The following is a 27,324-nucleotide window of genomic DNA, read 5'->3' as shown; positions in this document are numbered from 1 at the left end:
TTATTTTCATGACATATTTTTTGTGAAACTGTATACAGCTGACACCTGTATTTAAATAATTATTAAAAAAATATTTAAAGATGCTAATTAACTGAATTAATTAAATAAATAGTAATTAGGTTAATGAACTTTTAATAAACTTAATAAACTTTTCGCACAGCTCTTAAATGATCTGTTTGGTAAAAAAACAATAAATTTTTATAATTACCGAAAATTAAATAAAAATTTGAAAACAAATTTGTGAAATTAGTTACAATGATAACCGAGCAAAGCGATTAAACTTAAAATTATATTCCAATGGCCAAAGCTACCAACTCGGACATAGACAACAACCATAGACCCGTACCACACAGACTATCAACTACTCTATTAATAAATGCAACAAAACATTTGTTTTATCCAGTGACATCAATAAAATGCGCATTACATGTCAGTAAAATTTGTAATTGCTGGCAACCACTCTAAATGTTTTGTTTTCTAAACAACTGGCGTTGAACAGTCAACCCACTTCCGAATAATACAAACAGTAAGTTTTGCCATGTATAGTGGTTGCATCAGTTTCCTACTCTGATGAAAGAACACTCAATAGAAGGGATAAAGACAATACGTAGATAAATTGCAATAAATGGTAATTTATTTTTTTAAATTTGAGTCCAGTTTTTTAATTTTTTTCTACAATAAACTTAATTTCCCCCCCTCCCGTATAAGATGTATCTTCAAACAAAACGTGTTAATGAAAATTTAAGAGTAAAAATAAATCTTTAATTCTCTTTTTATATTCTATGTTCTTATCAGGATCGATAATCTATACCGGAAAAATTTAAATAATATCTTCTGCTAAGTCAAAAGCGATATGCAGGTGCACACTTAGAATGGTCATGATTGTAAATTTTTGAAGGAATCGATTCAAACTTACCTTTTTAATTTTCCCACTTGTCAGAAAAGGGGCAGCCTTCGTACATTACAGGTAAGCTTTAACTTTTTTTTCTTCAACTTTCTTCTATGGTTACTTTTTTTTTGTTTGTCCTCTGTAAAAGAATGCTATGTTGAATTTTTATAATTTAAGAACCATTTGACCTCGGGTCCTGAAATTTGAACTGTGACTTTAGCCCCCAATACTAAAGGTCGTTGAAAAATTTCTATGAATTTGTCGGGAGAGATGTTGAAATATCAATTTTTCGCATTTGTTTAACATTGCTATAAATTGACTGAGGACGATTACGTTTAAAAACTAATTGCACGTTCTTTACAGGCTTTTTCTAATTTAGTGAACAATTTCTGTTTCTGCTAATTACTTATGAGGTAATTAATTTTTAAGATACAATTTTTTAAGGCCAATCTGATATTGAGGAATAGAAATAAGTTTTTAAATTAACAGATCTACTAAAAGAGATTCCTGTGTGAGACGGTGGAAAATGTATTGGACGGCAACGAGCTTCTAGCGCATAGATTGAAGAATATTAGAAATTAAAGAATTTCTACCTTAAGAAAAGTTTATTTATATATATATATATATATATATATATATATATATATATATATATATATATATATATATATATATATATATATATATATATATATATATATATATACAGAGTTATTCATAATTCCCTTCGGGCAGGAACTAGACTATCGCACTGATGTATGCCGTGTGACACCAAGGGTTCACAGATAGAACACCTGTAATGTATGTAAGTAAAACTTGAATAGTTTCGGAATAATTTCATATTCGTCTTCTTTTTTTTACTATAATGCTTCGAAACCCCGGAGGGAATTATGAATTACCCTGTATATATATATATATATATATATATATATATATATATATATATATATATATATAAATAAAGAAGAATTGAGATAAGCACAGATCTGAGCAAAACGGACATAACATGTTTTTTTTTTCTCACTCTCTCTTTTATAAATAAACGTTGTTGCTGTTGACATATGCCTGTTTAGGCAGAAGGGTGCGATTGTTCTTGTTTTTCAGCGCCATCTATGGCCAAGAATTCGACTTCTGCTGCACCATAAGTCGCACCCGTTTACAGGGCGGACCCATTCACACCTTCATTCATTCATCCACAGATCGTAATTTTGACCTGAATCAGAGAACGATCGATCTCCAATCCAGTACCCCCAGAGGTTTTGATTTGCTATCTGAACATGGAGGACTTTTGCGACTCGACAGATTTAACGTGCATCAGTCATTTTACTACACGGGGAGTCTTCGGCCTCGGGGTTCGAACCCACGAACTCTCGGACTCTCCAACGGCCTACCGACCAGGCTATCTTAGCCCCACGTATAAATAAACGTTAATTTTCTAACATAAATGTCATTAAAATTGTATAATTAAATATCAATCTTATTAATTATAAGCTTCTTAGAATTATCCAGTATAATATTATTACCCTGCTTACATCTATTTTCGGGCCAATCCTTGGTAACTAACAAATCAAATGCAATTCGTTACTGCAGTAAGAACGCGCCATAAAACAAAATCTCCCTATTTAAGATTCTTACTCCATTTGCGCTTCTGTTTTCATACTTTGTAATCTGGCAATCTTATTACAAAAATATTTTAAATCTTGAATTTCGCTACTAATTCTTGAAAGTTTCCGGTACATGTAAGTTAATTTGATTTCGTTACTCGCTTTATAGATTTCTTTTTGTGTTTTGTTCTGTATTTTCTTTACATTTTATTTTTTGCGGGATATATTTCTACTTAATGTGTTCTAATTTGTTTCAAATTTGAGTACTCCTCACACTATTATATTGATATATTTTGTTTTGGCTATATTGATAAAATATTAGAAAGCTCTTCGTTTTGCTGTTATAATTGTGTGAGTGATTAGGGTAAACCAACCAGTAAAGGAACATCTCATAGATATTTTTTAAAAATTAATTTTTTTGTATTTTAATCATTATGCAGGATCTCAAAACACCCAAATGAAACCCATCAAGCTGATTCTTGTAGTTTTGCTCCTCTACCAGACAGATGGATTAAGAAACCTAACTTTTAAGCAAGTCACAATTTCACAACATGCAAAGATGGTTCCCGAAATCCCTCAAGACAACATCATCTTGTCGTGGATGAATACGGAGGCTGCATTAAAGAAAGCGTACTTGAACCTGATTAAAAGTTTATTAACGAATTCATTCGGCTTGTCTCTCACTACTAATATATCTCAAAATTGTACTCACAGTTTAATTGAATACTTAAATGGATTGAGGAATATGAAAACCTGGGCTTTCAAAAGTAAGATTTCTATTTTTGAATTATCTACTAAGCTACTCGATTTTTCTCTCTCACGATATATATATATATATATATATATATATATATATATATATATATATATATATATATATATATATATATATATATATATATATATATATATATATATATATATATATATATATATATATATATATATATATATATATATATATATATATATATATATATATATATATATATATATACAAAATTAATAAATACAAGAAAACACAAAGAAAGTTAAGAAAAACAATAAGTTTCATTTATTGCCCATAAGCTGCAAGTAAACAGAACTCATTAGGTAAGTACAAAATGAAGATAAAAACAAGGAAAAATTATGGACATAAGAAAAAAAGTGGGGGGGGGAAATAATAATTAAAAAAAATAACAAACAACTTATTACAAAAAAAAAATATCTGCTTCGTTGATTTATACGATAAAAGAAATGATTTTAATTTTAATAATAATAAACTAATTACTTGGAATTCTAATGTTTCTAGGAGCATCTATTTAAATACCACTTTTAATGAAATGAGCAGAATTAAAAGAATATGTAGTAATATTTATTTATCCAAAAAACAAATCGATAAACTCTTTCAAAATTTGATGAAAAACAATGGATACCCAACTAAAGTAATAAAATTTTATATAAAATCATTGAATTAATCGTATTTTTTTATGGATATAATTACTAAACTTTTTCTTTGTTAATTTATATAATTTTCCCATGTGCAAATCAATTTCAGGTTAATCCATTACCAGAATTATTTACTAAACAATTTCTTTGTTAATTTGTATAATTTTTCCATGTGCAAATCCATTTCGGGCAAATCCGTGGTTAAAATTATTTACTAAAATATTCCTTTACTAAAAAATTTCCTTTGTTAATCTATATAATTTTTCCATGTGCAAATCCATTTCGGGCATATCCGTGGCTAAAATTATCTACTAAAATTTCTTTCTTAATTTATAAAATTTTTCTATGTGCAAATCCATTTCGGGCAAATCCGTGGCTAAAATTATTTACTAAAAATTTATTTATTATTTTTTCCGTGTGCAAATCCATTTCGGGTAAATCCGTGTTAAAAATTTTTTTCTTTGATAATTTATATAATTTTTTCAAGTGCAAATCCATTTCGGGGAAATCCGTGGCTATAATTATTTGTAAAACAGGCAATTTATGTTTCTCTTTTCTATTTTATATTTTTTCTTAAATAAACATCTATTTCCTAAAACTATTTATGGTCAGTTTTTTTAAAATTATCCAGTATAATATTACATTGAGCACATCCATTTCGGGCCCATCCTTGGTAACTAACAAATCAATGCACAGAATAACAAATCACTTCAGCAATGCAGTAAGAACGGCACTTTAAAACCCTCTATTTACACTGAATTTGCGCTTTTGTTTTCATATTTTGTAATCTGGCAATCTTGTTGCGAAAACAGTTTTAACTCATTCTTGAAAAATTTCCTGAACGTGTAAGTACTTCTGATTTCGCTACCTGCTTTACAGTGTATATTTTATACTGTTTTTTCTTTTATTTTATTTTCTGTTTTCACTTGTTATCTTTACTTATTGTGTTCTATTTTATTTTTTGTAATTTTTGTAAAAAAATTTTTTTGAGTGCTCCTCACACTATTGTATTAATATATTTTGCTTTGGCTGTATTGATACAATACCAGTAAGCACTCTTTTTTGCGGATATAATCGTGTGGGCTGATGAAAAGATTATATCTTTTTTTCTTTTTTTTTCTTCGGGTTTTCTAATAAAATTTCATCCTTTTTTTTTGTAATAAGTAGTTTGTTATTTTTTTAAAATTATTATTCCCCCCCCCCCAACTTTTTTCTTATGTCTATAATTTTTTCTTGTTTTATCTTCATTTTGCTCTTTTATATATATATATATATAAAAGAGCGTGACCATATATATGTATGGTCAACAAAAATAATACGATCACTTCTATAATCATATAATAATATAATTCTGTATCATGCTTGAAACTTTTAGAAGTACAAAACAATAAGATGTTTTTGAGGTTGATTTAAGGTTGACAGGTGTTATATTTTAGAAAATGAGGTTATGTTTTGCACCAAAAATATTCTCTTCCATAAACCTCGATTTCAACCTGTTTTACGTCCCGCAGTGGACTGATCGTTAAGACACGGTTCCCAGCAGATCACCGAAGTCAAGCATCACTGGCTATGGTCAGTGTGCGGGTAGGTGACCACTTGGATCAGTCTGCGTAGGGACCGAGGGTGTGCGGTATTGATCCTCGTTAAACTGTGCTACCGTAAAGTGCTCGACTTCGCGCGCAGGTCGTCGGGCTACCGAAGCGGGGGTGCCATCCCCTCCACAGAGGATCAAAATTGTGATGGCATGTCTTCGGATCATCCTCCGGGATGTTTCCCAGACCGTCGCCAATAGCCCATTGTGCAGATTTAGTGCGACGTAAATTAACAACAACAACAACAACCTGTTTTACACCTCATAATATGGCCTAGAAATACTTTAAATTGAAATTTAGGAAAATTATTCAAACCTCAAATGAACTGTAGAAACTGTAACTGTGCCTGTACTGTAGAAAATAACCTATGTACTTCAAAAAATACCTCTCTAAGCTTGTTGATCTAAGGTCAATTCATATCAACCTCAAAACAACCTTAAGTAAACAACTGCATACATTTTGATTATAAAGCTTGGGAGGTTGATTGTTTAAGGTTGTTTTTAGAGTTTACTTCAAATAAACCTCAAATCTATCTTATCCTTTAAAAACACCCTGAAATAAATCTCAATATCACCTTAAATTTTTATAAGTATTGTCCTGTTTACCCATGGAAAATTTACATCGTTTGTAATAAGTGCAGATTCTTTTATAATACCTCTATAATTCTGAAAGCATTCTTAAATAAATATCACAAACCTAATAGAAAGATTTAGAATTTATTAACTTCCTCTTCTCATTTTAGTATAATTTTGCATGGGTAAAAATGATTCCATTTCTAAAGCTTCAAGCATGTTCTTTCAAATTATGACTGCAGTTTTTCCATGTAAAATTTTTCAAAACTAATTTATACAAAAGCCAATTTATACAAAAGTAATTACTTCAGAGACATTTTATTTCTTCCATTCAACTCTATATGTATGTTAAAAATCTGAAAAATATTTTGTTAGTCGCATATATTTAACAGTTTTTATTTTTTCCCGTCTTGATACATAACAAGACTTGCAACGGACCATAAACAAAATTTAAAAAGTACTATCAATATTCTCATTGAAGAGGTACAAATTTTTTCTCATTTGCTATCAACTACAAATTTTAAAAATACAAAACACTGAATTTCGTAAGTATTTGTCTTTTTGTTAGAAATACGCTAATTCTAGATCGCTTGCCCATCTGGCTGCAGTAAATAACTACCAACTAAATTTGCAAATATTAGACGGATTATCATGACATACCTGAATGGTATGGTAGAAATCAGAGTTGGCCAAAAATGTAATCGATTAAATTTTTTGATTACAGTAATCAATTACTTGTAATCATGATTACAATTTTCAAAAATTTTGATTACAGCTGTAATCATGATTACAATATTGATTACAGTAATCAATTACTTGTAATCATGATTACAAAGTTTGATTACAGCTGTAATCATGATTACATAGTCAATTACAGTAATCAATTACTTGTAATCATGATTACAACTTTCAAAAAATTTTGATTACAGCTGTAATCATGATAACAATTTTGATTACAGTAATCAATTACTTGTAATCATGATTCCAAGTAATTGAGATTACAAGTAATCACAACAAAAACGATAACAAGTAATTATGATTACAAGTAATCAAAATATATGATTACATGTAATCATGATTACATGTAATTTGATTTCATGTAATTATGATTACATGTAATCTAAATACACGATTACAAGACTATTGTATTCTTATAAATGATTATATTTCACAGTAGATAGTAGAATGTACTTTATAATGATACATTTTGCACGTATTAACATGTACTGCATTTTGTACGTATTTGTATATGTACAAATGAATGTAACTAAAATGTATGTACATATGATTTTATCTAGTGTATATGTTCAGACATTTTAGTTTCACACACATGTACCTACACTTATATTGTAGGTATAAAATATATGTACGTATGTATATAGATAATAATTACGTACGTATGTGCAAGCAATGTAGACATGTACATTTATACACAATGAATATATGCATTTTATGCAAATATTTGTGTATGTAAAATGTATATCTATGTTCATGTACGCATGTATATACAAGTACTTGTGCTTGTACGAACATACATACATTGTCTGTACAATGTATGTCCCATGCATGCATGTGCAATTTATTTATGAACAGTATAATATATGTATGCATGTACAATATAGGTATATCTGTAGGATGTACAATATATGTATGTATACATGTACATGATATGCATGTCCAGTGTATTTATGTACATATACATAATATGTTCATGCTCAATGTATGTTTCCAAATATGCATAATACATTTGTGTACGATTGTACGTACATTGGGCGTATTTATATTTTACATATATTCATACATACATTCGACATGCATAACGTACGTACATACACACATTTGAGATGCATATATTGTACAGATGTATATACGTATAGCGTACAGATGTATATTCATATAATGTACATATGATGAAATGAACATATAATATTTATATAATGTACATATGTGTGTACATATACAGTACATATGTGCATAAATATATTGGGCATAATTCTTTCGTACAAATTTTACATGTGTACATGCATGCTATCTCTATCTATGCATATGGTGCAATGTATATATGTCCAATGAATGTATCCACACATGTACAATACACGTATGTTCCATGTATGCATATCCATATGTACTATATATGCACGTACAATACATTGTATGTACATACAGTGTACATGAGTACATACATTACACGTATACATATGTACATTACATTTATGTCTAAATATGTGTACAATGCAATAAATAAAATGCATGTAAGTTAACTTTTAATGACTCAAGTAAGTTAAAATGACAAAATCAAACGATATTTAAATTTAGTTTTCAGCTTTAATTGTTCTATGTCATTTTGAAATTCTTTGAATAAAGAGTTATTTTCAGGTAGTTTCATGATATGTTTGGCAATACAGATTTATTTTTTTCATAACATAATGCATGATTCATAGAAATTTTTTAAATGGTAAGAAAAACGGTAAATTTTATGTGTGGAATTAATATTTAGAAATTCAAAATAAAATTATCGTTTGCTTTCTAAAAAATATGAGGTCGAGTTTCATATGCCTTAGAATAAATTTTAAAACAAATTTTAATAACTTTACTCTTATAAATTTTCTTAATGTATTCACAATGTATGTGTATATTGTAATTACATATATTTAAATGTACGCATGTATTTGTACATTACTTGTAATTATGTACATGAATACGTTGTATGTACATGCGTACATTGTGCATATTACTATTTTTTTGTACATCCATGCATTACATGCGCATAAGTATTAACAAAGTATGTAGTTATACAAGTACATACGTAAGTTGTACATAAGTACATACTTTGCGTGCACATATATCGATGTACATATAAATATGCATGTATACCTGTACGCATTTTATTTACGCAACTATGTGCATATATTGCACCTTTAAATAACATTCTTACATATTGTACGTATTTCATATACATAAGTACATTGTATATACGCGCTATTATCGTAAATTTTTACAATATATGTACTTAAGTACATAAAAGCATGCAAACGCATAAACGTTATTTTCATATATGTTCATATACAAAGTTGTCTATGTATACAAAGATACAAAACATTGCTTTTTTGTGCAAACTAACATACATGCGTACATGTATCATAAATGCATAATTATATGTACTAAGCATATGCGCATTGCATTAAGTATATTACAATATAATTATGAATATTGTACGTACAAACAACGTTTGTGCATACATTGTATGTATAGGAATCGCAAATAGTACGTTCATGCGTGCGTACATTCTATGTACATAAAAATATGTAAACACATGAATACTTACATAAAAAATTTGTCTATAGTATACAATCGTAATAACTTGTAATCGCATAGTTTGATTACAAGTAATCACAATTACATGTAATCAAATTACATGTAATCATGATTACATGTAATCATGATTACATGTAGTCATGATTACATGTAATCATGATTACATGTAATCATATATTTTGATTACTTGTAATCATGATTACTCGTAATCGTTTTTGTTGTGATTACTTGTAATCGCAATTACTTGGAATCATGATTACAAGTAATTGATTACTGTAATCAAAATTGTAATCATGATTACAGCTGTAATCAAAATTTTTTGAAAGTTGTAATCACGATTACAAGTAATTGATTACTTGTAATCGTGATTACAAGTAATTGATTACATAGTTGTAATTATCTGTAATCAATTACAGTTGTAATCGATTACTGTAATCAACGGCCAACTTTGGTAGAAATCATATAAATCTCTGTGCGCTGCCGCGAAGCGGCATTAACCGATTCATCTGTAGTAGTAATTCGATGATGAGGAGTAGTGAGGTGGAATGGAGATGGGGGGAAAAGGTGGTGCTTAGCACCAAAAATCGAGAGTGTATTTCGTGTGCTAGGGCTACGTCATATCCCTAAGGAAAAAGGCAGTGATTGGGCTAAATTTAGTGTTGTCGTCAATTAATTCAATATCTAGGAGTGAGTTAAAATTGCTGGTGGTACAGGTTTTTGCTTCATCGTAGAAATTTTGGTTTAAATTTTTTATGTAGACGTTGATGTCATCAATTTTAAGATCCCTTTTTATACTATTATTGCTAATGCATTAAGGGGCGCCGACGAGTTTTCTTATAATCTTCCCTTCTGCCATAGAGAGTTTATTTTTTAAGTGATCACTTAGAGTGTTAATGGCGGGGCAGGCATAAGTTAGAATTGGCCTAATTGCCATTAGATAGACAGTGCGCTTGCATTTTAAGTCTAAATGACATACCTGATAAAAGTGGTGAGTTATATAAGCCTACGAATTGTTTAAAAATAGTGGTAGATAACAATCTACTAAATTGAATTTATTAAACCAAGAATCACAATAATTAAGCAAATTTTGAATAAATTTTCTGCAATTCCATAAATGAATGTAAATTTTATAGTTTTATATCATGTTATACGCTGTCAGCCAGCTGTTTTTCGCGGCCTATCTGAAAGGTCAGAGTCAGCAAGCGGTGGCAGACGCGTCCTAAATGTAATTTCAGTGTCAGCCACCGGTGGCTGGAGCGGCCTAAATGAAAAGTCCAGTGTCAGTCACCGATGGCTGACGCGGTGCTTAACGTGTTAAGCGTAGTCGGTGAAGACGAATTTGATGAAATACATCTTTCTTCGTATTTTTGCTCCTTATCTTTAAATTTTTAAGGACCGCACGAAACCTGTATAATACTGTAAAATGCTCTCACTTAGAAACTGGTTATACGTTTACGTTGAAACTAAGTGAGCATAAAGATTAAAAAAAGTCACATTGTGGTGCAAAATTTCATATCCCTACAAAATATTTATTATAACTATTTTATGGTGAAGGTATTTTTCTTTTTGCTGAATAAAGTTAAATATGGAAATCCTGCTATTAACGAATTAGACAAATCTATCACCTGCTCACCAAGAATGACTGGGTAGTAACCTGTCAATATAAATCAGCTAATGACGCTCTCTGTAATAAATTTCTTTATTTAACAAATTTAAGCCCGAAATTTTAATAATAATGTGGTAAATACTATTATGAAAATTGTTAGAATATTCAAGTTGTGGTAAATACTATTATGAAAATTGTTAGAATATTCAAGTTGTGGTAAATACTATTATGAAAATTGTTAGAATATTCAAGTTGTGGTAAATACTATTATGAAAATTGTTAGAATGTAAGAAAACCTTTACACATACCAACTAACTTTTAATCCTTTCTAGGATAATTTTCCCCAATAGTAGTAAAAATGAACTTGAATTACAATTTTAGGCTGACACATACGCTATATTTGCAGTGATGCCAATTTTCAAAACTTTTTGTAAAAATTTATTCTAACGGTGGTTTTTTCTAGTAGTAGTATGTTTTGATGCATTATTTTTTACTCATTTAATACGTTTAGCGCCGCGTCAATCATCGGTGGCGGACACTGAACTTTCCATTTAGGCCGCGTCAGCCACCGGTGGCTGACACTGAAATTACTTTTAATCCGCGTCAACCACCAGTGACTGACACTGAAATTACATTTAGGCCGCGTCAACCACCGGTGGCTGACCCTGAAACTGCATTTAGGCTTCGTCTACCACAACTTGCTGACACTGATCTTTCACATAGGCTGCGAAAAACAGCTGACTGACAGCGTATAACATGATATAGAACTATAAAATTTACACTCTTTTATGGAATTGCAGAAAATTTACTTAATTATTGTGATTCTTGGTTTAATAAATTCAATTTAGTAGATTTTTATTCACCACTATTTTTAAACAATTCGTAGGCTTATATAATTCACCACTTTTGTCAGGTAAGTCATAATAAACCCCCTAGAAAATAGCAAAATTCGTCTAATATTTGCAAATTTAGTTTACAGTTATTTAGAATGGCGTGGCGTTGAGCGTGATAAGCCTATTTTCCTCATCGATAAAAATAAGTGATTTAAAACCTCATATGAAACGCCGTTTTATTCCAGCTCTTTCATTGTAAGTTTTTTAAAATATTGGCAAAATTACCGAAAATTCTGAAAGCTTTGGTTTTTAAATGTCTACTATTCTATAAAATATTAAAAAAAAAAAAAAAAAGAGCAATAGCTTGCAGGTCTGATTACTTATACATAATGACCTCCCCTATTTAAGACCACTTTTGGAGGGCATGGAATTTTTTTCAGTAGATATTGTGTTGAAGAAAACCTTTAGGAGAGACCATCAAAATCTCTCCCAACGACCGGGCAAACCTCTGCGCTAAATGCGGAAACGGTCTAATATGGATAGATGAAAAAATATTAACAAAAGTAGGTTAAAATGTGTATTCAAAATATTTGTGTGAGAGCTCTTTGTGACGAACTCTGAAATAGATTTACTACCTCATTTTGCAGTTTGAGAGCTGAAGACAATGCCATTAATGATTTATTTTTAGAACTGAAAGTTAAATTAAAAAAAGATATATTAGAAAAAACAAAGCATCTTAAACAAAGCTCTTCGCATTTTTTTTAAAGCTAAACTAATTTTTATGATAAAAACTTGAACGCAAACTTAAACAAGAAGCATAATTGTTCATTTGTTTAAAATAGTTCTATCATTCATAATTTTTAAATTTGTTTTTACTCATAATTATATTAGTAGGGGTCATTCTTATCGACGCTAAATTTTATTTATCTATCCGGTTTTCATGACGCCAACACAAGTGGCATTTCTGCACCAAGGAAATGACAGTGGCTTAAGTTAAAATCGTTCGAAAAAAAAAATCATGCACCTTCGATAACATTTTGATATTTATGGAGGTAACCCCTAAGAACGATAATTTTATTGTGAAACAGAGAGTGGTCTCTCCCGGGAGGTTTCAGTGTATAGTACGGTGACTAAACACGTTACGTATACAAACTAATAAAAAGTTTATACGAAACAAAACTTCGTTATTATCTCGTGGTTAGCCTTCTATAGTAAAAGCAAAATCGAGAAAATTGTTGTAAGTTTTAAACCCTTAACCCTTTCTCGCCGACTGTCACAAATACGTGCCAGCATAAAACCGTATCAATCAGGGTAAAAAGATAAAACTGGTAATCAAAGTATTTATTTAGCACTTTATTTGTGGGCGGAGTTATAATTGTTTGATTTATTTAATTCACCATTACTTTGTTCAAAATAAAACTATTTAGTTATACGTTGAATTAACACTGATTATATGTATGGTTAAACTAACAATAATTAAAGTAAAAGCAAAGTAAGTCGATCAAATTAGCTACGACTACATTTAAGTTACCGTTTTTTATTTAATTACAACTTGATTCTGATTTTGTAAGAATGCTTTTCTGAATCACCCGTCCCCAAGGGGTTAATCGTTACCACTTTATAAGATCTTTTACTGGAAAAGCAGCAGTTGGAAACCCTGGGTATGCTTCACCAAGATAAAAAGTAGTCATGAAATAATTAAGGTACCAGTTTTTAGTTTTGTAAATAAAAGATCTTATTCTTTTTCCGGCATTATAATTGTATTTTTACCATTAACGTTCTTGAGACGTTTTTCAACTTCAAGCCTTTCACAGAGCAAGTGAGCTCTTCCCGTTCCGTATTTAAATATTTTTATTACTTTATTATTCTACCTAAATGCAAAATTTTAGGATGAAAGGGCCGTTTATGGCCTCAGATAATAAATTTATGTTTATATTTACATACCCGCCAACATTCACTCTTTTCGAGAATGGATTTTCCAAGTGGTAGTTAAAACAATTACCGAAAAACAGTTTTACTCAAAAATATATATGAATTTTAACCAGGTTGAAATTTGCTGTCTTAAAGATTAATATGCTTTTTATATATTTGTTGAAATTATTTATATGTAGTGGTGGTCAAACTCAATTATAACTATTATTATAAATCAAAAAGTTAAGTGAAATATCATGAATTTCGCTAGCACTTTAAATATGAAAATAAAATCTTCCGGGAAAACCGGAAGAGTTGGCAGATATGTATTTATGTCTTAGAAGCAGCCGTGTTAACTTTTATTTTTATCTTTAAAGGCATATTGCTAACAAGGTAAAAATCCTAGAAAGCTCTTTTAATAATGTAACTAAATATATATAAAAAATTAATTCCATGAATTAAATGTTTGTTAGAGCAAGACCGTCACACCTATTGGATCCATTGCGCAAGAAAAAAACGCTGGAAAATACATTTTCAGGACTGCCAACTTCCTCACATTTTAGGAAATTTTTTTCTAGTGGCAACTAAGTTTATGTTATAATGTATTATTCTTCATTTTGTAAGTTTGAGTTCAAGTTATTTTCAACACCACAACATGCAAATGATTCAAAAGTTTATATGAAATGCTGGTTACTTCCGGCTCTCGCATGGTGTAACAGCCAATGTAATTTTGATTGCCACTAAATGCAATTGAATCAATCCTAGATATAAGAATCAGTAATAAAAACTAAAATGAGTGTAAACCATAGAACTTGTAAAAAGTCAATTTTATCTACAAATGCATTTCAAATAGTTTCTTACTACCACTTGGGAAATACTTCCTCAGAAAGAGTGAAAGTTTTTAGGTTTCTCGCGTGGTGAGGTTTTTAAAATGTTGGCCAAAATTAACTAAAATTTTAAACGCTTATGTTTTTAATTGTCTACTATTCTATAAAATATTTTCCAAAAAGCATAGTAGTTTGCAGCCCTACAATTTTTCTGCATTTTTATCTGAACAAAAAAAAAGAAAAAAAAACAACAACTTCGCATTACCACTGCTTACTTATTTTTGTTTTTCCTTTTAGTGTTCGATTCATCTGGAAAAATAGCAAATGGGGTGATTGGTGGAAATCCCACGGCGTTTGGTGATTTCGAGACTTGTCTTGAAATAGAATCTCCCAGCGGAAAATTTAAAGGACAGTATTGCGATATTGATTTTGTTCCATTATTGCCGGAAAGAGAAATGATGTCACCAGCAGAAAAGCCAATAAAAATCATTGATACACTATTTGAGCCTGGCACAGTAAATAGCCTATCTTTAAACAAGTCTTTGTATAACGTAACATATGATTGGTTAATCCCGATATCTTTTAATACATGTACAGCCCACAAAAAAAAAAAAAAAAAAAAAAAACGAATCACCCTGAATATCTTTCGTTCTAATGATCGGATTTTCACGAACTAAGTGTCAATCTTAATGGTTTCTGGGGGTCACCTCAAATATGCTAATAAATCAGTGCTAACTATTAATTAAGTTACGAAATCAGACACAAAAACGTACTTTCTCTGAATAAACATATTTTTTTTTTACATATTTGGATTCTTAACCTTTAAAATATAGGGGGTAGCCGCAATCTGGAAAATATGGTCCCCATAGTTTGGTCAGGAGAGCGATCCAAAGTTCGTACCCCTTAATGTCAATTTCACTTTTTACATTTTTAGTCATATTTTTAAAACCAATAGAGCAATTCAAAGAAAATTGCACCCACTCATAAAACTCATTTACCCAAAGATAATTTCATGAAAAAAATAATTTTTAATAATTATTAATTATTTTTTATTATTTAATTAAATTGAGGATGAAAAAATTTTGAATTATAAGGTATGAATTTTTTTATACCATATTAATCTACATATTTTTCAATTGAAAAATCTAAAGTTTCAGCTGTTTTTATTTATTAGAAGCTGAGAAAAATTAAAATTAATTATTTTTAAAAAAATAATTTGGCGACAAAAAAGAAATAATTAAATGGGGCGATTAATATTAAAATGTGATAAACTTGCGAGGAACTTGACTTCGTGCGTGTAGCCTAAAATTTCATTCATATTTTATTCGCTAATAATCGCTTGCTAATCTTTTTATTTTTATTTCTTTCAAACTATAAAATGCTTCTTTTTTAGTCGTTTAATAATTTATTTGCAATTTAGTAAAGAAATTTGAATAAAGCCTTTTGAATAAAAAACACTTTATTCAACGAATGTCTAGTTTTATAAAAGTGTGCTTCTGATAGAATATGATTATACACCAGATTATATTATGTGCTTATTTAATGTGATTATTTTTTATTTTTTGATTTTGTTTTTCAGTAATTGATACAATTTCAATAATATACATACGTATGCATAGATTTATAATAATATCAATTTCTTGAATACAGGGTAACAAAAAAATATAGGGATCACTTTTGGATGTTTTTATTTCCAAAATTTATTACATAAATTCAGCGATGCTTCTCAATATGTCGACCTCCGGCATAATAGATTTGTCTACAACGCTTCGGCCATGATTTTAAAGCCCGCAAAATGATTTCCTGGGGGATTTTCTTCACCTCTTCTCTAATAGCTCTTTGGAGGCCTCTCAATGTAGAAATTCTCCGCTTATCCAGTTTGTTTTTCAGATGTCCACATAGGAAATAGTCGCATGGTGCAGCATAAGGACCGTTTGGAATCCATTGTTCTGGTCTCAGGAATTGCACTTGCTGATCTGTTAGGAATTTCTGGGTGACCTTAGATGCATGCGATGGGGCAGAGTCCTGATGAAACACAGCATCACCATTAGGATACAATCTGCAGTAATCATCCTTAAGAAAGGGCTTTAATATCTTATGTATGTAATACTCAGAATTTATTTTGGCCCCAGGTTTCACAAACCGAGGTTTGGTCACCCATCCAAACCATTACGCCTTTGGGATGAGGCACCGTGGTTGATGGTGTCAAGTCTCGCCTGTTCTGCCCACGGCTAAGATATTGAACTTTAGATTTAGCATTGGTATCAGATAGATAGATCCAAGCTTCATCAGTTGTAATGAACTTTCGCCATCTGTCCTTACGGAGAAGCTTGTAGAGGGGCCATGAACGTTGCCTCTTAATCTGCACCAATCTCTCACTTAAATGGTGACATTTTGGTTTTTTTTTATGGCATTTTTTCTTCAACTTTTGTTTTAGTTGATAGCTTACAACTTGCTGACTCACGTTAAGAGCTTTAGCCATGCTTGCCTGTGGTGGATCCGGTTTTGATGTCATCTTATCAAGCTTCTGCAAATCTGATTTCTTCAATTTGCTTGGTCGTCCACTTCTTTTTGGTTTTGCATTATTTTGCATCGTTCCGAGTTCTGAATCCTTGATGCGACTGATATGGCTGAGTGAAATTGCAGTACCTTTCTTTTTAAAATGGGTTTGTATAATCCTGTGGTTCCAGCGAATTTCTAAAAATGCTTGTACTTGACCAATTAGCTTTTCGTCAAATTTTTTTAAAGGCATTTTTTTGATTTTATAAAATAGTATTGCAGTTGAAAGTCTAATAGCAGAGCTTTAGATCAGAATGCTATAAATGTAAAAAGGTTTTAAAACTTTAGTGGTAGATAACCACAAAAGTGATGCCTATACTTTTTTGTTACCCTGTATATATTTTAGAAATATTAATAAAAATACGTAGTCAACATTTTTAAGCATCTCTCACAACATCGCAAATTTCTCAACATCTTATAGGATAAACTGACCAATGAAGGAACACTTAAGCTTATCTTGCTTTTAAAAAAATTTCAAAATTTTTAATTTTAGCTAAATGATGGTGTCGGCATATTTGTTATTAAATGCAAATTATGTAAAAAAAATTTAGATAACTTATATAATATTGTTTTAAGCTTTTGGTGGTTTAAATAATAAGTAATAAGATAACCAAGTGAAGGAATAGTTCTTACCAGTGAATAAACACTAAATTTTCCAGTGAATGAATTTTGAGAATGTTTGATGCTCACTATGAATCCATAGGCCATAACAAATGTCTAAAAACAAGATTTTTTTTGGGATTACAACATATAACCACAGTTAACGTGGAAAATGTTACTTTTTTTCAGTCATGGAATGGAAAGTAAGATATGTTTGAATACATAATTAAAAAAAAAAAATTTCATTTTTTTTCTCGCAGTTTAATAGTCCGTTCTAAATTATGAATGTTTATCATTGTGTAATCCGATGATGCTTTTATTATTACTAGATCACTTTTTTGTTTACTCTTTTTCCCATATTTTTTGAAGCCTTTTTTTTATCTCTTTAAGTTTTTTTTCCTCTTCGTCATACTTTCCGCTTTAACTTTTTTTCCAGCTCTTTCAATCTCTTTAAATTTTCGTTCTTTTTCTGAAGCTAATGCAAAAAAGTAATTTATTTATTTTTCTTTTGATTTAACCTTCCTCTTTTTTCCAAATTTTTGACCAATGAAATTGTATCTTCGAAATTTCTTTTGATTTTCCAGTACCATTTCTAGAATTCCTCACTGGATAATAAATGCGAAAAAGGAGTTTCGAAGTTTGAGTAAAATCTATCTCTCATTAACTTACATCTAGTGGGTCTTCAGCAGTACTTACCATTTACTTATGGAACCAATTGTTTTTGCAAATAACAATGCATCAAGAGGACTTATCTCAAAATCAGTTTTCAAGATACTTAAGTACTCAATAATTTCGCTATTTCCAGAATGAAATTTGTTTGATCGAAACATATTATTCCTTGAAAATTAAAACGTGGAAAAAATTAACTTTTATAATTTATCTAAGCTTATTCCATTTATTTAATGATAGCGGTATTAAGGTTAAGGATATGCGATGGAAGCCCCGTTTACTATTTTACTATAAATGCATTAAATCATGTAGCATGAATAATTTATTTCAAGCAAATTATTTAATAATTTTAAGCAAATAAGGGTGTAAAAATAAACTCGATCGAAATGCTCCGAAAGTATACCCTAAAATATATGTAGAATAAACTTTGGAATCGATATATAAAAAATACCTTTTCAAACAACTTCGAGTAGAACGGAAATGCTAACTTGTTGGAAATAGTTGTCCTTGTAACTATTGAATTTCGATTCCGGACATTCCATTTTCACATACGACTTTTGAAATTTCAATTGTAAACGAAATTTTTTTATGTCCTTAAATTAAAATGTTAAGGCTTGCAGCAAAAAAAAAAAAAAAAAAAAACTGCATTGATTTTTTTACAAAGTAGTGAACTATTATTTTTTTCAATCTAAGAACCTGTGCCTATAACTTATGTAAAACTTATTTTAATATCGAGTGAAATAATTTAATATGTTGTGTAACTAAATGAATATTCCCAAGAAACTGAATCGAAAATATAAAAACTTCAATGATTTAAAAAAAATAGATGATAATGAAAATAGACATGTTTTGAACGTCCAATAATAAAGGTCAAGAGTTATTCAAGCCTGAAAAGTCTTGAGAACGAGCGATTATATTTGATCGCTCGAAACATGTAGACTTTTAATTCCCTCTTCATATGTTTTGAAGCCAGTTGAGTTTTTATCGTCAATTATGCTGTTTTACATTTGGGTCCTGCTCATTATTTTGATAAGGATTTTACACTCGTTAAAGTAAACATATGCATTTTAATATTTTAACCGGATTCATGTGGTCTTTAAAAACGTAAGAGCATCAATATTGTAAAAGCTATATTAAACTTAAAAATTAAAATTTTGAGACCAGATATTTTGAGTTAATGAAATTAAATATTTTATCTTTTAAGTTTTTGTGCCCCCATTTCAGTATCTTAACACTTTACCGACCGGCCGTCGATTAATCGACGTTTTGTTCTCAGCGCTTACCGACCGGTCGTCGATTATTCGACGTTTTGTTCTCATCGTATACCGACCGGCCGTAGATTATTCAGCGTTTGCTCCCCAGCGCTTACCGACCGGTCGTCGATTAATCGACTTTTGACCGATCTGTGGTGACTACGTTTTCCACCAATTCAGCATGCCCTGAAAAAAATTCAGCTGTCGTTTTCTCGAGTGCAGCTGGGTGCGACCAGATTTTCCTGCGAAAAGAGTCGGGATTTTTTATCGTGCAGCTGGGTGCGACTAGATTTTCCTGCGAAAAGAGTCGGGATTTTTCATCGTGCAGCTGGGTGCGACCAGATTTTCCTGCGAAAAGAGTCGGGATTTTTCATCGTACAGCTGGGTGCGACTAGATTTTCCTGCGAAAAGAGTCGGGATTTTTCATCGTGCAGCTGGGTGCGACCAGATTTTCCTGCGAAAAGAGTCGGGATTTTTCATCGTACAGCTGGGTGCGACTAGATTTTCCTGCGAGGAAAGTCGGGATTTTTTCATCGATATGAAGGCAGGGATGCCAACTGCTCCGCTTTCTGGAAAAGTTCTAATAAAGTGGTAGCAAAATATTTTGTAAGATTAGTTAAAGAAAGATAGTTACGCCTACTTTTTAATACAGTAACCAGTATATTGATGATTTTACGTTGCATTTTATATCATATTTGTAATTTTTGATATTTAGTGGTGAAGTCAGGTCTCGGATAAAATAGCCGGTGTCTCGGACGATCTGCAGCTGAACGGGCGGTGAAAGGGCATAGTATGTTCGAACCGCTACCGGTCGGTAAAGTGTTAAGGATATTACGAGCTCTGCTTAAAAAGAGAGTATCAGATATATATAAGAAAACGAAAATAATCATAGTAGCAGTATTTGGAGGTAAATGTAGCTTATCGTAATTGAAGAATATGTGTGTGCACATTTTATGGTGAATTTGCGAACGTAAGTTTCAGAATGTATCGAAACATGATGATGCTATTTGCTAATCATCTTTATCCAAAGAAAACCATGTAACCTAAATATCTAGCAGAATGAAGCGATTTTTTAAACAATGAATCATACAATATGCAACGTATTATTTCAATATCTTATTCTTAAACATAACATATTTCAATGTTTTTAAAATGCCACTAAACATTCAGCAATTCCTTGAGTTATAGAAAAAAGAAATATCGTAAATTATAGAAGACCTTGTGAATGTGCATTAGAATTATTATACAATCTACATTTTATTTTTCAAGCACTTTTTTTTTCTTCAAACTTTTTTGCCTATAAGACTCGATTAAAACTGTAAAAATGATTATTCCTAAAATTTTGTATATAGCTGTAAGTTATGTTAATTTGATTTTAGTATGAAATCCTCGAATAAATGTAGCAAAAACAACATAATCTAAATAATATCAGATCATGTATTTAAGTTCCAAAAACTTAGAAAATCATCAGTAATTAATAAATCGATTCAAATTTTCTTTTCAAAGGAGATTAAAATAAAAATGTTTTTGCTTTTTGGACAGAAATCAGCTTAAAAATTGTCTATTGCCTAGAAACTTCGAAATATTTTCTATTAACAATTAATTAAACCTCTCCGAGCAATTACAGATTCATTATTTCAATTTTTTTACAGTCAGAGCTTCGTTGCCTAGCAACCTAGTAAAATTAAGCAATCCTCTTCTGAATTAGTTAATGGGTTATCTTAAAATATTCATTTGCGCAGGCGACTTTTTTGGCGGTTTTCTGGACTATCGCCAAATATATAAACCTTTATTGCGACCCAATTTACTACCCAATTTTTTTAAAATTTTGTCTACCCCCCATAATTCAAGTGTCTGGATTCCAAATATGTAAAAAAAAAAAAATGTTTATTCAGAGAAAGTACGTTTTTGTGTCTGATTTCGTAACTTAATTAATAGTTAGCACTAATTAATTATCATATTTGAGGTCACCCCCAGGAACCATTAAGATTGACTCTTAGTTCGTGAAAATCCGATCATTAGAACGAAAGTCATTCAGGGTGATTCGTTTTTTTTTTTGCGGACTGTACATACCTGCCAACTTTCACCTGGGTTGCTACGACAACTAAAAATGTTAAAAGTGGTGGCTAATAAACTTCAAAATTCTAAGGAAAAAAATCAATTCAATTTTCATAGCATATTTATTTCAGTTTATTAGTAAAACTGAAAGCAAAGAATGTTAGTATTTTGAATATAAATAATTCAAAATGTACGTCATAGTGTTAGTTATGATTAAGTAATTAAAAAGATAACGCATAAATAAAAATGAATTGAGTTTCTACCACTTTTTATATTATTAATCGACTGCGACATCCCTTTTTTTTATGATTTTCAAAAATTAGTGTTCCTCATGGTAGGGCAAAGCCAATTAAAATTAGATTGTAAACTAGTGCTATGTAAAGACGTGCTATCGCAAGAGCCTTAAGTAACTCATGGTGGTAGTTACGGTTAAATAAACATTAAGGTAATGAATAAACAAAATTTAATAGAGTTTATATCACTTTTTAGACGCCAATGGCACCACTGAAAACACTGCTTTTTTTTAATTATTCATTACATTATCCAAATTTCTGAGCGGAGAAAGAAATTACAATTAAAATTTTAAAAAAATAAAGAGTGGTAGCTTGTGGTATAAGTGGTTTTTGTTATATTCGGTACGTTACCCTAAAAGTCCGAACAATGAAGTAAATCTGATCCCAGATTAATAAAATAAATGAAACATGCTAGTACGATTATCTTTCCTCAAGTAAAAAGTAATTTTTTTACTTACTTTTCTGGCTATATATGGCGGAGTAGTTTTGTCTTAACATAGCATTCTATTCGCCGAGTAAACCTGACATTATTATTAGTTCCCCATGCATTGTATTATCAATGATTTTTGTTCAAGCAATTGCAGCTTTTTATTTACCCTTGAAATTTTTAAACATATTTGCAAACAATTGATTATTGTACTTAATACAATTGTACCTTTTAATACAAAGAAAGTCTTTAGTTGTCAGTTTTTGAGCTTTCACGTAAACTATTTTTCTATGATGCATTATTAAATTCCGTGAAAAAGGCAGAAATTGATTTATTTTTGCCTTCATTTATTCCCATAAATATACATAATTATCACATTGATTATATGTTTTATTAATAAATCTTAAATCTTTTCAAATCATATTCATGATTAATATATATTCACATTGTATTCACCGTATTCGGATATTTTAACAAGTATTTTTTGATTGATGAAATATTCTATTTGTAAAAATTTTGAGTATTCTACATACAGTCGTATGTTATAAAAAGTTTTTCCTCTTAATCTAATTATAATATTTTTTTAAAAAGGTTTAGATAAATGATCTTGAAAAATTCATTTTTTTTTTAACTATTCTAGTTGTCTGATACCTTAGCAAAAATGGCTAATTATCTCTACACTACTCAACTACGCTTAAATGCCTGTCTCCCTTCAACTTGTTCAAAAGAAGACGTAACAGCCTTGTTTTCTAGCGGTATGTAAAATAAGTTATTTCTGTAAGCTTTTTTTTTAATTCTAAATTATTTAATAACGAAATAAGGCATACCGTAATTTCGTTCGTTGTAGTTGAACTGGGCGTCTGAGGAATTACGGATACCGTAATTTTACCAAAAAGAAATTCCTTTTAGGAGAAAAAAAAAGAAGAAAAAAAACAAAAACAGTAACACTAATCTCAGCGTTTTTAACTTGCTTTGATTCATCATTGTTTAGTTTAACTTCCAGATTAAGTTTCCATATCTGCGAAGTAACTTTACTACCGAATTAATTTTCATATGTAGTCAAAAAGGTATAAACATGATAATAAAAGACAGCAGTTGTCTTAAACCAATAACACCCAAAATATTAATAGTCCAAAATGTAAAAAAGTGATGTTAAAAAAAAGAGTAATATGTCATTTAAGTCAGTTACGTATTTTCTTACATTACCTCCATGCTCATCTTTTTAAAAAAATTATAATAAACGATCATCATCTTGTCTTGAAATTTGAACTGGGCAGCGCAGCGGCCCCTATACCATCCATGATGTTTCTTTTATATTTGTGGTAGAGCTTTAAGGTTAGCAGTCCATGTGGTTGCGGAAACTAGTAATTGGTGCACCGGAGGCCAAAAAGGCTACCTCCGTAAATGATATGATTACAAACTGAATCAAAGGCCATTGATGTTATAATTATTTGGGTTAGTAAACTTAATATTAAGTAGTTAAATATTATTGTGGAAAAAGAAGATAGAAAGGACAGCACAGAACAGGGATAATACAGACAGGTAATAAATAACATATACAAACAAATGAAATCATTAGTCTTTTAAAAAAAATTTACTTTTTATTTATTTATTATTAACAAATAAGTAGTGAGTGATCAGCATTATTAGTAGTTGTATTAGTAAATTGTTTCAGAACGAGCCGCAGAAATTCCGCAAAGGATGGGCAGAATTAACCGAAAGACTTCACATTTTAGTTTGTAGTTTCTCCTCTGTTTTCTTGATATATTTCGTCATATCTGGAGCAGTTGGCATCACTGAGTATGACTCATTATTGGTGACAGGGAGGTATCGATAGAAAGCAAAAGGTTAATATACCGTTTGCACATCTGTCAAGTTAATAGCTTATTTGAGTCCTGCCACTAAGATTACATGCAAAATGAATAAAAATACGACCATTTTTTTAAACGCATTAAAAATGCGTTAAGTTTTGAGCAATATATGGCCAACCAAACTTATCGAAGGTGAGATTTTTGCATCATTAGGGAAATTGTGGTTTTTTTCCCCTCCAAAAATGCTCGACCGATAATTTTTTAAAAGTGACTTGTTATAATGTCCGGTGCCTTTTATATTATAGATTTATGGATAAATAAAATATATTTTTTTTCCCTTTTATCTCTATAAACGTTAATAATTTAAAATTATTTCATTTAAGTTGTGGCGTATATGAAGAGCGGAAATAAACTAATTGTACCACATTGTGACATTAAAGAAGAGCTGGAACTTACAGCCACGGAGATTTTTATTTAGTAAGTATAACTTTTCTTTCTATTGTTTTCATGCGTCCGTTCTGCTGACAAAGACATGCAAGGGAACTCGCAAAAGTAAATTTTCCTATTTTTGTTAAACTCAAAAATTATTTTATTTATTAACACTTAATTAAACTACATCAGTCTAGAGGTTTAAAATTTTTTCCGACATAACTTTGGTCGATGCCTTCTTGTAGATGCTGTATTAGTTTTTGAATACTCATGTCAAACCAGCTCTTTGCTATGTTTATAAGACTGCACTGAACCTAATTTTCACTTCCGTCAGAACACAGCCATCGCATTAATTACAATAGATGATTATCATCTTCCACCTTATTGTGCGGATTTGGCAGCCAGTTACAACTAACTGTTTCTTAAGTTAGAAGAATATTTGGCGGCAAGACGATTGCGAAAAGAAAATGAGGCGAAAGATTTGGTGCAACAAAAAATCATATCTCTGGAAAATGGTATGACATGGGGCAAACAAATTAAGTCACAGCGTATATAAAAACAAACAGTTTGATAAAATCGTAAAATACAATGTAATTACAAACGTACAATTGATTATTGAATGACTTAAATGACAATTGACTAATTCAGTAGAAAAGCAGATACAAGCAATTAAAGGTAGGAACGCTTTTTTTTTTAAAGAAAAGAGAGTAAAATAAGTAACGCCCTTTCACAAATACAGATGATAGCCGTAGACAACTTCGACAGTTAGTGGAAGTCGTAAGGTAGTGGTGGTACTGTGATCGAATTTGTGTAGAGGTAGTGGCGTACCTAGAACTTTTGCAGCCCGGGGCGATCTCCAGTTTGCCGCCCTTTCTATTATAAGTCAATCAAATAGTGGTTTTTATAAATTAATACACATAAATAAATTATTAAGTTATTTAATCAATATTAATTAATACACAGAGTAAATTTTTTTAGACATATTTGTATGCACTCGTAAACATATTTATATAATATCTACTCTTCTAGCTTTCATACTAGAAAAATCGTGTATAATGCTCTCAAAATTTATATTATTTGCAATTTCTTGTTCTATTGACAATATTGCAAGATTTTGTAGTCTTAATTGACTCATCGTAAAAAGAAAGATAATTTTTTTATCAACTTCAATTTTGAGAAGCTTCTTTCGCAACTAGCGACACTGATTGAAATTGTAAAAAAAATTCTTAACAAAATTACAATGTTGGGAACAGAATTTTCCAACCTATACTGCTGAATAAATTTTAGCAGATCAAGAGGGCCCTTCTCCCCATTTTTCCAATGTTTTGCCTCTTCTTTTAGTGTAGGTACAGCCATAAAAACCTGGATCCTTTTTCTTTCAATATGGAACTGTTCTTTATCAATGTTAATCAAGTCATTTATTTGAGATTCAAATTCTTCATTTAGTAGGTTACACGGATATTTTCACGGATATACACGAATATACGTTACACGGATATACACGAATATTTTCTTACAAGGCCATGCAACTGATCTAAGCGTTCTTTTATTTCCTTTATAATTCTGTCCATAGATGAAAACATTTCTCTTCGTACTTCTTTTTCTAAGGATAGCCCCACGTCTCGCGAATTTTCCCCACTCATATTTTTTCTCCTTCTAACTCGATGCTCAGTCGATATCTCCAACTCTTCACAATTTTTTTTGGCTGCTATAACAGCGTTTTGTACTAGCGTATCTCTTTGTTCCATGAAATGTGTTTGCAAAGAATTTAGTTTTATATGGCATTGGTGGACATTTAACCCTTTTATTTGCAGGTATTTTTGAGCGTCATTAATTTCCAAAAGGACGGGTTCCCATAAATGAAGTTAACATAGAAAAGAAAAAGATTGCATAGAATTGAGTAATACTCCAGCATCTGATCTCGTTTTACTATTTTCTTCTTCAGATGTCAATTTTTCCAAAGCGCTTAAAATGTAAAAAAATTTTTATTTTACTATAGTTACCGCGGCAGCTCTAGCGCTCCAGCGAGTTTCTACACTGCGTTTAACACCTTGACCAGTGACAGAAAGTAAAACATTCCATCTATGAGTGGAAGAAGAAAACAACGAAAACAACTGTTCGATAGTTCCAAAAAATGTGATGGAATTGATAGCTGTAGAAGCTGCGTGTAAACATGCCAGGTTTAAAGAATGATTTGTACATGCTACAAATTCTGCATTTGGATTTATTTCTTTAATACGAGTTTGAACACCGCTGTGCTTTCCTGCCATGACGGCAGCCTTATCGTAAGCCTGTCCTCTGCAATTTTTTATATCTAAACCGTCATTTTCTAATTTCGTTAAAATCTTATCTGTGATTTCACCAGCAGTTTTTCCTTTAGTTTCTACAAAGTCAATAAACGATTCTACAACTTTAACTTCGCTACCATCAATAACTACATATCTAATAATTTGACTGGTTTGATCTTTGTGTGAAATGTCAGGAGTGCTGTCAAACATAATACAAAAGTATTTAGCCTGCTTTATTTGATCCATAATTGTTTTTCTGACTGCGCCTCCCAATAGCTCTATAAATTCGTTCTGGATCTTCGGCGACAAATAAGAGATACTATATTTATTACCCATCTTAATTTTTACTACGTGTTCTCG

General features: G+C 30.6%; 1 protein-coding gene across 1 annotated transcript in view; it reads left to right on the top strand.

The window, feature by feature from the left end:
• The first annotated feature begins 831 nt into the window (after positions 1–831).
• The window catches only part of LOC107437648 (nose resistant to fluoxetine protein 6), an 81,602-nt gene continuing 55,109 nt past the window's right edge, over positions 832–27,324 (top strand). The window contains exons 1-5 of the mRNA XM_087159103.1: positions 832–967; positions 2,934–3,260; positions 14,875–15,092; positions 23,077–23,191; positions 24,631–24,724. Coding sequence (XP_087015229.1) covers positions 2,951–3,260; positions 14,875–15,092; positions 23,077–23,191; positions 24,631–24,724 — 737 coding nt within the window. The 5' untranslated portion in view covers positions 832–967; positions 2,934–2,950. The remainder of the gene's footprint in view (positions 968–2,933; positions 3,261–14,874; positions 15,093–23,076; positions 23,192–24,630; positions 24,725–27,324) is intronic.

This window comes from Parasteatoda tepidariorum, chromosome 3 (genome assembly GCF_982258835.1).
Source record: "Parasteatoda tepidariorum strain Cologne lab strain chromosome 3, Ptep-v5.0, whole genome shotgun sequence".
In the NCBI taxonomy this organism is placed as follows: domain Eukaryota; kingdom Metazoa; phylum Arthropoda; class Arachnida; order Araneae; family Theridiidae; genus Parasteatoda; species Parasteatoda tepidariorum.
Note: the sequence above shows the minus strand (reverse complement) of the source record. Positions and strands in the feature narration are given on the sequence as shown.